The 12451-nt window shown below is 56.6% G+C and overlaps 1 protein-coding gene across 2 annotated transcripts in view; it reads right to left on the bottom strand.

The window, feature by feature from the left end:
- Positions 1-1488: 1488 nt before the first annotated feature.
- The window catches only part of LOC114010764 (uncharacterized), a 36291-nt gene continuing 25328 nt past the window's right edge, over positions 1489-12451 (bottom strand). The window contains exon 2 of one of the 2 annotated variants that reach the window (XM_055811805.1): positions 1489-10879. In XM_055811805.1, the coding sequence (XP_055667780.1) occupies positions 5020-6000 (981 nt within the window). In that variant the 5' untranslated portion in view covers positions 6001-10879 and the 3' untranslated portion in view covers positions 1489-5019. Of the gene's footprint in view, positions 10880-11437; positions 12316-12451 lie in introns of those variants that run through there. The other variant, XR_008748377.1, reaches the window with a different exon arrangement.

Below are 12451 nucleotides of genomic sequence, written 5' to 3'. Positions count from 1 at the left end.
GCAGAGCATGGCCACACGGGGCTGGCAGCACTCCACAGCCCTGGCACAGTGGGGAGCCCCGAGCCCCCTCTCCCCGGCACTGCGCAGGATGGCACAGCTTGCTGCGGTGCAAATCTGAATGGCAAATGCAGATGCAAAGTACATGATTCCTCGGGATTAAAGATGCAGCTCTAGCCTGCAAAATGTATGCGGGAGCCGTCTTTGGAGCGAGATTGCTTAAACCTAAGCCTCCTTTAGGTATTTGAGGAACAATTTTATCGGTGCTGTTCGCAGAGATTTGCTGGGGCCGTTTCCACCTCTCTGTGTGCTTGCACATGCCAACACCCATGTGCATGCGGGAATGCACTTGTGCACCAGCACCCATGTGTAATACCCTCCCTGCCAGCCAGCTGCTGGAGAGAAAATGCGTCCTGTGTGAAAAGCAAAAGCTCTTAACTGACCGACAACACTCGCAGCAAGGGCTGTGGATACAGGACTGCTGGCAGATTTCACCAGGAAGGTGCTGGGAGGCTGCAGAACCTCGCTGGAGGGTCTGGTGGCTCTTGAAGCGCCACATGATGGATGTTTTCCCCAGTTCCTGCAGGTGTTGAACTTCAGATCTTGCCTCTTGCAAGACTTCAGATGGGAAGGTAGAGAAAGCACTGGTGCACCTGCCTGGCCGGGGATGTGTGGGCTCTCTGCAGGCTCCCACAGTGCTGCTGAACCTCGGTGCACCTCAGTGAAGAAGGAAAGTCCTTTTAAAAGTGGATATTGGCTCTGGTTTCACCTGCTTCTGGAGGGTAGCAGAGGTTTTTCTGCCACTGGCAAGTTGTTTTCCTCTTTTCAGGGCATCCTTTGCTCCCAGCCATGGGTTATATCAGCTCTTGATTCTCCTCCTCTTAGCCTAGTTCCTCTGTTCCAGGAACAAAGGTGTCAAGCAATGATCTTTTGTCTCCTAATAGAAGATTATATGAAAATGCTTTCAAGCTCAGCAGAAGATGAGAGGAGCTCAAGAGCCCTGGCACGGTGCAGAGGTCTTAACCTTCTCAGGGTTCCCAGTGGGTCCCACTTTGACCACTAGCTTTGCAGAGGACACTCCACTGCCGGTCTTCTCCTTCACACCCCAGTTCAGGCCATCCCGGTCACCATTTGAGGGCCAAGAAAATACACAGCAGCGGGTAAAGTGGGGTATCACTTGCTTCTCAGAGCCAAGGGCACAGCGGTATGGCCGAGACTGGACATATCTTGTCATCACCATGGCAAGTGACACATGGCAGAACTGGCAGAGAGCATCCCCAAGGGGAGCCAGCCTGAGGGAAGGATTACACAGCGGGCACTTAGGAAGAATAAAGGTGTGGCTATAACAGGCCCAGTTGGGTGGATCAGCTGGGCAGAGACGAGAGCAAACCCTCCTTTTGTGTTCAAAAGCAGCTTTCCATTGCCAGTCCCCAGCATACGATGGCTTGGCAGCACCGTAAGGGCTGGGGTACCAGTGGGGAGCAGCTGGGGTGGGCAAAGGGGGTTCAAAACAATGTCTTCCCAGGCAATGTGCTCAGCTTCGGACAGTCTCTCACTACTGTTTTTTTATTAGTCAGTCCTTAATCTGTATTGCCCTATTGTAAAAACATGTAAATAATGCGAACATGGGGGCTCAAGGATCCTCAGCTGCCTGGCCTTGCACCCCTGCAGCAGAGACTGCCCAGAAATGTTACTCAAGGTGCACAGCGCGCTGCAGTTTTCACATGTTTTTAGCAGCGGTGAGTGCGGCAGTGCCCTGGGCCATGCCAGGAGCCTGGGTGACACGGATATGGGGTGCTGTGAACAACCCTAGAGTGACCCCAGAGTGGGATTTAGGCTGCTGGTGCCAAGGTGGGTGGTGATGGGGATGCTGGTGCTGGAGCTTGGAGCCTCCCCTCAGCCTTGCCAGGGGAGCACAGCCTGGGTCGGGGGTACAAACCAACCACCTAAACGTGCTCCCAGTGCCCCCCACCGCTTTCAGTGCCTGCAACCACCCACTTTGAGAGTGTGTTTGCATGCAGCCTTCTCTGTGTGTGCATACATATGCGTGTATATGCAGATGTACATGCATGCATACACATATACATACATATGCGCGTGTGTGTGTACCCGTGTGTGCCCACATGAGGGTTGGGGTGCGCACGGCTGTGCACATGGGTGGGGGGAGCTCTGTTAAGAGGAACCATTTCCCAGTCTGTGCTGATGCAGTTTAGCAATCAGAATAACTTTGCTGATGAATATTTAAGCCAAGCTCTGAATATTTAAAGCATTCAATTATTTTAATGGCTTCTAAGTGTGACAGCAGGAGGGGATGGGGGATGGCTGCCCCTGGGTCCGGCACCAGGCCTATGGCAGGGCAGGCAGGCAGGGATGCTGTGGGCAGCCCCCTGCTGTGGGTGGGGGGAAGAGCGTTGTCCCCAGCAGGGTGGTGGCATCTTCAGCATGCTGCCAGGGAGCTGCCAGTGCCGAGCACTGCTGGCTGCTGGTGCGAGCCCTGCCAGAGCTCGGCCGGGTGGGCAGAGCCCCAGCGGGCAGGAGGAGAGCTGTGCCCTGCCATCCTGGCAGGCTGAGCTCTGTCCTAGTGCCCTAATTCTTGCATAAGCAGCCTCGGCTCGTGCCAGCACCGCATGGTGCCAACCCCCTCCTCTCTGCCACCAGTGATGCTCCTGAGATGTGCCTCTTCCTGTTCCTGTGCCATCGTGCCATCACGGCAGTGGAAGCACCCATGCGCTCCTGCACCAGTGCCACCACCGGGACACATCAGCCCTGTAGATACCCCCTGGGATGCGAGGGGCAGATGGGCATGCAACTGGGGCACCGTAGCCTCCATCACGCCCGAAGTCCCCCCAAAGGCAGATCCGTGGTGAGAGGTGTGCAGTGGTGGTGACGGGAGTGCAGCATGCCTACTGGGGCTAGCCTGCCCCCGTGGCTGGGTGCTGCATTCAGGGACCTGCCCAAGAGCCACAGCGAGGAGGGTGGCAGGGAGCACAGAGGAGCACTTTCCCAGTGCATGCTCCTGCAGCCATAAATATTCATATTCTTATACTAATTTTCCATGTACTTTTCTGTCACATCCAATTTTATTTTAATTTCCCTTTATAAACCTTCACAGCTAATGCACTCTGTGCTCCCATGATTACCCCAATCAGCCGACGCTTTAAACACAATCCCTGCAGGCAGCTCTTGTTGGAAGCTATAGGATCAGTGAGCATCCACGCACGAGTTGTGCACACTTGGCAAGACCCACTCACCGGGGCTACAGTAGAGCTCCTTTGCCACCCTGTGGTGGGCACAGCTCCCATCTTGGTGGGCACTCTGGGCTGTGCTGGGCTTCCCACGGTGGCCAGACCAGAGGACATCTCCAGTCTTGTGCCTTTCCAGTAGCCTTGGTTGTGTCTGTGTCCTGCAGTGTGCATGTTGCATATGATTGTGTCTTGCATGGGGACACAGCTGTCCCGGTCACTGGTCTTTCCCTGGGCAGGTGGTTCAGCGAAGCCCACCTCTGGGCACCCTCCTGCACTGCCCCCAGCTGGCAGTGACACCCTGCCTGCAGGCAGACCCTGGCTCCTGGATCTCCTTGGGCAGAGGGGATGTGCAGGATCACTGTGCTGGGGCTGTGCCGTGCCAGCCAGACTGCTAGGGCTGGGCCAGGGCTATGCCAGGGCTGTGCCATGCCGGCTGCCTGGACCTAACAGCGCCGTCCCTGCAGGGGTGTGCTTGTGCCATGCCCTGCCATTCTGCACCATGTCAAGCAGACTGCCCAGATTCAATGATGCCATCCCTGCAGTGTCGTGCCGTGCTGTGCAGCCTCCTCAGGCTCATCAGTGCCATCCCTACAGCACTTTGCCATGCCATGTTGTGCCATGCTGTACCAAGCAGGCTGACCAGGCTTGGCAGTACCATACCTGCAGGGTTGTGTCGTGCCATGCCGTGCTGTGCCATGCCATGCAGGCTGCTCATGTTCAGCAGTGCCATCCGTGCAGCACTGTGCACTGCCACCCTGTGCTGTGCCATGCCGAGCATTCTGCCCAGGCTTGGCAGTGCCATAGCTGCAGGGATATGCCATGCCATGCCATGATGTGCCAGCTGCCCAGTCTCAGAGGCGCTGTGCTTGTCAGGGAGGTACCATGTGTGTTTGTCAGTGCCAGGAGCTGTACTGGTGGGTGATGAAGCCGGTGCCTGTGCTGTGATCCATCTGTTTGCCATGCAACTCAGGCAGCCTTGGCTAGGTTCTGCTCACTGCAGCCCATGCACTCCTGCCTGCCTGCCACCAGCATCCTGGCACGGCTTGGTGCCATGGCACCGCTGCTCCCACAGCACTCTGGGGTTCCAGCAGCCATGGAGGCACCAGGGCGGGCCAGGCAGGTGGTTGTGCCAAGGCTAAGCCAGCTGGCACTGCATCTGCATATGTGTCTGTGCATGGACCCATACTTCTGTGTGCATGCGTAGGGGTGTTTGTGTGCATGCACCTCTCGGTACCTCACAGGGGACCCAGAGCCAGCCTGTGAGCTGGGCACACAGTAGGCATTGGGCTGGGCAACAGGGCTTGTACCCAGCAGAGCAGGACGTGTCCCCAGTGGGGCAGGACATGTCCCCAGAAGGGTGGGACACGTCCCTGGCAGAGCAGGCCACCTGCCCTGGCCCAGGGGCAGCCCCAGAGCAGGGTCACACCATAGCATGCAATGGGAAGGGCCAGGGCTACCCAGACGCAGAGTGCTGCTGGCAGAAGGAGACAGCGCATGGATGGTAATTTGCTCCTCACCATCCATGGGGGCATGAATTAAAGAGGCTGTGGGAACCTGTGCCGATCTTCTGCTGGCAGTCCCATGAAAATCCCCCCTCAGGCAGGGGCAGGGCAGCTGCCACGCTCCTGCCAGCCGTGGGAAGTCACTCAGGCTCCGCTCGCTCACTTCTGAAGACCTCTTGATAAACATTTATAAACATTTGTAGTATTTTAAATTTCCCCTCAATAATTTATGAATAGTTATTTTATATACTTTAAAGAGGGTAATAATGTAAAATTTATAAGGCGGGAGCGCTCAGAGTGGCAGCACGGCGTCGCGGGGCTGGGAGCGGGAGACGCAGCCTTCCCCGCCTCTCCCAGCCAAGCACTGATTGAAACTTTAAAGGCTGCAGCAACGGGGTAAACCGGGGCACGGCGGGGACCGGGGGCACGTGAGCGAGAGGTGTGCGGGGGATGCGTGTGGCCGGGCGGGGTGGCGGCCCCAAGGATGGACCATGAGATGCCCAGGCAAGGTGGTGGAAGGAGGGAGGGATGGAAAGGAAAGAAATCTGAGGATGGGGGGGATGAGCGGTGGAGATGAAAAGGAAGAAGGGGAGTGCATGAGAGGGGCAAAAAGATGAGTAGGAGAAGGGAGGGAGGGAGGAGAGATGTGTGTTAGGGAGCGATAACTGCAGCGGGAGAATGCAGGAGCGAGGGATGGGGAGAAGGAGGGATGGAGGGAGTGGTGGGGAGGGGCGAGAAGCAGCTGGGAGCCAGAGATAAAGAGGGAGGAGAAGGGTGCCCAGCACTGCGCGCGGAAAGGTGTCAGGTAGATGGACGGATGAAGGAGTGGATGGACGGATGAATGGAGGATGAACAGAGCAGGAAGGGGGGAATGGGGAGAGGTGTCTACAGGGATGCAGGGGGGAGTAAGCCAGCAAGTCCGGGTCTGCAGCATGCCCCCACAGGTAGGGGGTGTGTGAGCAAGGTTTGGTGTCCAGGGGTACAGGAAGAGAAGTGCCTGGAGCTGCAGGGATGGGAAGATGTTGAAGTGCGGTCATGCCAGGGAGGCATCTCTGATCAGCAGCAGTGTATATGTTTGCAAGGCACGAGCAGGAGCACAAGGGAAAGTGCATGGGCAGGGTGTGATCAGACATGCAGTGGCTGAACACATGTGCAAGGTGTGAAAGTGCAAGGTGGGTGTGAGCAGACATGCCAGCCATGAGTGTGTGCCTCAGAGGTGAGTGGGTGTGCAAGGCATGCATGAGTGTACAAAGCATGCAGGGCTAGAGGGTGTGCACACCGTATATGTGAACAGAGTGGGAATGCTTGTGCAGGGGGTGAGTGTGAGCAGGGTGGGAGTGCTGGTGCAAGGATGAGTGTGAGCAGAGCAGGAGTGCTTATACAGGGGGTGACGATAAGCATATTGGCAGTGCTCAGGCAGGGATGAGTGTGAGCAGGGTGGCAGTGCTTATACAAGGGGCGAATGTGAATGTGCATGTGTTGCAAGTGTGCAAGGGGTGGGAGTGTACGTGCAGAGCATTAGTGCACATGCATGTGAAGGTGAGAAGGCAACTGTGTGCTATACAAAGGTGCTCCCCTCCTTCCCCAAGCTCACAGGGAACCTTGTGGCAGGATCCTCACATCAAGGCACCCCCAGTGCCAGCCGTGCCTTTGGGGATGGCCCTTCCCCAGCTCCCTGAAGGGCTGCAGGGTTAGCACTCCACTCTGGGCTCTCAGGGGCGGTTCTGAGCTCCTCAAGGAAACACGGCTGCTGGCCCTCCTCATGCAGGGCACACCAGAAGGGCCCAACTCAAAGGGATATCCCCCCCAGATCCTGCCTGAATTACCAAGACACCTTAAATGTCCAAGCAAAATCCATCAGGAGCTGGCAGCCATAGAGGGACCTGCCACGAAATGATAACATCTTCCATGCTATATATAGCGCTACCTTTATATACATATACGGATATACATTTATTTATGCTGCTTCAAGGAGGATGTCAGGGAGAAGGGGAACACAGTCAGGGCATGTGTAGGGCTGCGGGAGAGAAGGGTGCAAGTTGTGCAAGGTGTGAGTACATGAATAGGGCACAAGTGCATGTGCAAGTGTATGTGTGGGGTGAGTGTGCAAAATGTGAACATATGCATAAAGCTGAAGGTGTGTGCAAGGTGTGAGCACTTGTACAAGGTGAGCAAGCTGTTTACATGAAGTGTGCAAGCATGCGCATGCAAGACAGGACTGTGCATGCAAGGAACATGTTTGCAGGTGACAAGCATGCATGCAAAGCACAGGTGGGAGCAGGGGGGCTCAGGGGTGCTGTGTCCCCAGCTGGGATGGCGATGCCACCACAGGGGACCTGTTGGGGTGCAGAGGTGGGGGCACATGCAGCACGTGGGGCAACGTGGGGTGCGAGGAGAGGAGGGAAGGGGCATCTCAGGCTCCTTGCAGCCAGGAGTGGGGAAGGTAGCAGAGCACTGTAAGCAGAGGGAGAATTTATTTATTTTGATGATAATTTCCCAGTGTTTGGGGCTGTCAGGTTCCCGGTTAGCAGCTCCCCCTCCGTGGAGCTGCTCCATGTAGTTGACACCACAATTGTTTTCTGAAGAGAACACGCGACTTTCTTCTTATGTATTCCCTTTCCCGGTGTTTGTATTTGCTTCAAAGTCTCCTCATCACCCTGTTTGGTGACAAAAACTCATGTCTGGAGATCAGGGTAATGTGTTGCTTTTCAAAGCTCGTGGAGGAGGGGGTTGGTAGACATGGATTTGCTGCATTATTTAGTTCCCCGCAGCGCCCTGCCTCCCCAGCAGCCCTGCCTGTTGTCCCCACTCTGGGTGCTGGGGCACCCACCCTGCCAGCTGGGACACCCCAGGCACTCAGCATCCCACCTTACGCTTTGGGATGGTTGGGGGCACCCAGGAGGAGGGGGGACGCCAGGGTGCAGGAGCCTCTGGGTAGCATTTGGAGCACTCATACCCTCCGAGGGAGCACAGCAGGCACCCCCCAGCTTTGCAGACACTGTCACAGTGTCACACGGCTCTGGTGTATGTGGTGAGGTGCCAACAGTGCCCTGACCTGCTCCTGACACTGCCCCCATCCCTCACGCACATCCAGGCTCGCTGGGGTGGGGCAGCAGGGCCATGGACCAGTGTCCCCACTGCATGACAGCAGTCGCTAGCCAACTATCCCTGTGCCAGGGCAGGCAGGCTGGCCATGGTCCCGCAAGCCACCAGTGCCCCATGGTCACCTTTGCTGCTGGCCTGTCCCCTCCAGTCAGACACCTGCAGATGTGTCCTTACAGCTGGTGAGCAAATCAGGGCAGGAAGCAGGGTGTGGGAGACGCAGTGGTGTGTGTCACCCTGAGCTCAGCATTGGGGCTCAGCACCCTCCAGACACTGGTGTGCAAGCATATAGTGTGTGTGGCTGGGTGTGCACACTGAGTGCAGCTGGGTGCTCAGGCCTGGGTGTGTACACACTGAATGCGACGCAGTCAGGTGTGCACATGAGCACTGAATGCAGCTAGGTGTGCATAGCTGTGCATGTGCACACCGAATACAGCTGGGTGTGCACGGTTCTACGTGCACGGTGATTGCAGCTGGATGTGCACGTCTGTGTTTACACACGGAGCTCGACTAGGTACAAATTGCAGCACCCACTTGCGCAAGCACAGGAAGAGTGCTGGGGAATCACACTGGCAGGTGTGCTGGCACAGTCTCCCCCTCCACATGTGTGCAGTGCCACGAGCACAGGCAGTTCTATATCTAATTGATCAATTAATTATCTCCGGCATTCAGCTGCATATTGGTTTTAGATGAAGGGATAGGCTAACAAGCAGATTAGACGTGTGTGTCTTCAAGCAAGTGAGCGAACAGAGACGTGGGAGGAAGGGAGATAGGAGATAGGCAGATGTGGAATAAGGACCTCTTGCTATTGCCAAGGCTGGAGCCGGGAGCTGGAGCTGACACTGGGGGGCACACCTGCAGCGATGCAGAGGAACAGTGCTGAGGATGCTCCAGAAACAGTGATGCTGAGGCAGAGGATGCTCCAGAAATGATGGGCCAAGGCAGGAGGATGCTCCAGAAATGCTGATGCTGAGACAGGAACATGCTTTAGAAATGGTGGGACTGAGGGAGAAGGATGATGCTATGGCACAGACAGGGGTGCTCCAGTATCAGTGCTGGGTGCCCGGTGCCCACCATGGTCTGCAGCCCAGACCAGGCTCATCTTTCTCGACCCCCTTCTGCCCTGCCCAGGATGGATAGGGGCGGTCAGGATAGTGTCCCGAGTGTCACCGGTGCTCATGGGCCATGTCTCTGAGCAGGCAGCATGACCCTGCACACTGGGAGCACAGGCAGCATGGGTGTATCTCCTGAAGGCTTTGTGTTTTCTAGGACAAGCTGTGCCCCAAAACTGCTGGGGTCAGGCAAACCCAGGCAGCTTTCCGCTGGCATTCAGGAGAAAGGATGGAATCAGTGTCAGCCCCCGCTCGCCCCAGACCTCTCCCAGCAGTGCCTGACAGTGGCGAGCCCCCAGGGATGGCCCGAGGAGGTGGCTGCGGGTGTCAGCCATCCCACCTGGCACTGGGGCTCATTAACGCGACAGGCTGTCACTCAGGCTGCAGCCAGCCCTGGGGGCACATCTGGCTGGAGGAACCCCTGCCAGGCCAGCCTAGGGCAGGTGGCAGAGCCTTTGCATCCCTCCAGCATGCTTTGCAGCCCGTGGGGACAGCGGGGAGGGCTGCATGCCATCACTGAGCATTGTTGGGCACCTGGGTGCAGTGTCACACTGCAGGTTGCAGGGGGCCGGGGGGCTGCAGCCAGGCGGAGCACATGGTCAGGGGAGGCAGCAGCGCCTGCTGCGGTCTCTGTCTGTTGCCCCAAGATCACAGCCCTGGAGTGCCTCGCTCCTTGTCAATCTGTGTCAGGCGCTGATCCCCACCTGTCAGCACGGGATATGACAGTCCATTAATGATCATCGTGGAGCAGGATGGCTCTGCACGCAGGGGAGGGAGGAATAATTGTTTGACTTTCTTTACTTCCCATCCTGCTGTCACTTGGTCTTTGGAGTGCTGTCAACCTTGCGGCACCCCTCCAGCTCCCTACCTCAGCACCAACAAGCACCGCATAGCTAGGTGCACACACACTCACTGTATCCTGCAAGCACTGAACAGTCACACACGGGAGCTTGCATACATGTGCACACACATCCATTAGCCTGTGTGCATGCAGAAGTGAGGTACATGCATGTACATGTGCAAACAGAGCCTTTACCCTGCATCCATGTCACTGCACCTGCATGCACATACACAACATACACAACATATACATGCATTCTTAATCCTGGGACCATTCAGCACTAAGAAACACACCTGCATGTTTGAACACACTGCCCATTCAGTGCACACGCACACACATGCATATTCAGCCCTGGGAGATGTATGTATATGCACACACAACCCATATTCACCAGAGACACACAAACACACCTATACAGTGCTCCCATGCCTGTGACCTGCATCCTACATGCATTTTCAGGCAGGGAGCACATACATGCCCTTGCATGGGCACACCAGGTACCAGCATGTGCCAGTGGTTTTGCCAGCTGGGGAGTCTGGCTTGTCCTAGCTGAGCTCCCGCCACCCTGCTCAGCCTGGCACAGCACAGCTGTGGCCCTGAAACCTGCCCAGGGAGGGAGGGTGTGCCCCCAAATGTGCACAATGCCTGCACTGAATGTGAGCGTGTGCACAGGTGTGTGCACAGCCACTTCCATGTGCCCAGGGCGGGGGTCCCATCATGTCCCACAGCACAGGATGAGTGGGAAGGAGGCAAGCATGGTTGGGCTGGGGCTGCGGGACAGGCAATGCAGTGTCGAGGAGGAGGAGGAGGAGGAGGAAGGAGCAATACTACCCGAGGCTGCAGTCACTGCAGTCAGGAGATGGGTTGGCTGGCTACAACAATGCTGCACGGGGAAGGCTTCTTGCATTTGCTAGGGCCCCAGCCCCAGCGGGCAGAAAGCATTTCCCTCGTTAGCCGGGATGCACTTGCCACTCTCAGGCTGCCTGCCCGATGCCCGCAGCTGTTCGTCCTCCCCGCTGTGCCCGCCGCTTGCCTCGGCGTAATTAAAGATCCAACGACCTTTGCCGACTGCCTGAGATGCTGGAACAAATGAATGGTAAGCACCAGATTACAGCCCAGCTCAGCAGCCCCACAAATCCCTTTAATGAGACATTTAGGCAGGGCCAGCGGGGTGCCTGGCTGCTGGGGTGGGCTGGCATGGGCGGTGATGGTACCTCGGCCAGCCTGGCCATTGCCTGGGGACAATGGCACCAATGGATCCCAGTCCTGACCCCATCCCTGCCCTGCTGGGCAAGGGTCCTTGGGGTACTGGCCCCACAGGCATCCCAGCACCCAGTTCTCATTGCAGGAGCCACTTGTGGCTCCAGCTGCCCCCATGTCCCCCCTTGCACCCATGTACATGCCACAGGAGCAACCCTGCAAGTGGCAGTGGGGAGAAGGCTAATGGTACCGGGACCAGTCTCCTGCGGGGACATGGGGTCCCTGGCCATGTGGCGGCTCAGGGATGGTCATGGCAAGCCCAGCCCAGGGCTGCTGGGAGGTTTATCCCTTCCAATTGTAATATCAAAAAATGAAAAAGCCTGAATGACTGATGGGGCCGTAAGGGTGCAATCAATAGTTGACACGGCAAACGATGTCTCTGCTCATATTAGTGCCAAATTAAGCTGTTTACTCAAACTTTCCCTGCACAAGGAGAAGCTGGGGCTGGCACGGGGAACTGAAGATGGATGGCATGTTCAGGGGCCTGGAGGTGTGATTCTTCTTGCTGTGACAGACAGTTTGCAACAACGATGTCTTCCCCTCCTCTCCTTCAAAGGTGGAGATGCGGCAAGAGGACTCAGAGAGCACATGGGCAGAAGGACTCCATCCAGTCATACTTACTGCTGGGGCTTGGAGCTCACACAAGCATCCACCAGCCAGAGAGAGCCGGATGGCCCTGTCCCCCTCCTGGGGACACCTGGGATGGTGGCAGGAGCCAAGGTGGTCCCAGGCTCCTCCGTGACATGTTGCAGGGAGCAGGTAAATCAGGAAACAGGGAGACATCCCAGCTGGACTCCCTCCCTGACCACACTGAGCTGACTGATGTCCCCAGCTTATCTTCAGCGTCCCAGCAAGCCTCTGCCCCAGAGGTTATCTCCAGTGTCCCTGGGTGGGACCCTGGTACTTCTGAATGGGGGCATTTACCCCTGGTGTCCCTGCATGCCCTCACTCAGTGGCATACATCTGTGGTGTCCCTGATTACCCCTGCCCTGGGACATTTATCCCTGGGGTCCCTGCTCCTCTAGCACCTCTGTGCCAGGTGTTTATCTCCAGTGTCCGTGGCATGGCGTTAAGTGATTCACTGCCCCCATCTTGCTCTGATTCATGACTACTTCTCACGATGCCCAAGAGCCTGCCAGTGCCCACGGCACGTTCCACATCCTCCAGACATTCAAGTCCCTCCCCATGGCCATGACATCTTCCCTGTTCCCCACCAGATGGTGAGTTGTTGGCCAAGTACACAATTCCAGCAAAATCTGAGGGAAGACCAAAACAATCAGTGAATTCAGGTCAAACTCAGCCAGTACAGAAATGAAAGCAGGGATGCAATGCAGGATGCAATGCAGTAGAGCAGCAATATTTTTCAACCTAGTGATTCCAACATGGGTTTTT

This window comes from Falco peregrinus, chromosome 8, assembly GCF_023634155.1.
Source record: "Falco peregrinus isolate bFalPer1 chromosome 8, bFalPer1.pri, whole genome shotgun sequence".
Classification (NCBI taxonomy): Eukaryota; Metazoa; Chordata; class Aves; order Falconiformes; family Falconidae; genus Falco; species Falco peregrinus.
Note: the sequence above shows the minus strand (reverse complement) of the source record. Positions and strands in the feature narration are given on the sequence as shown.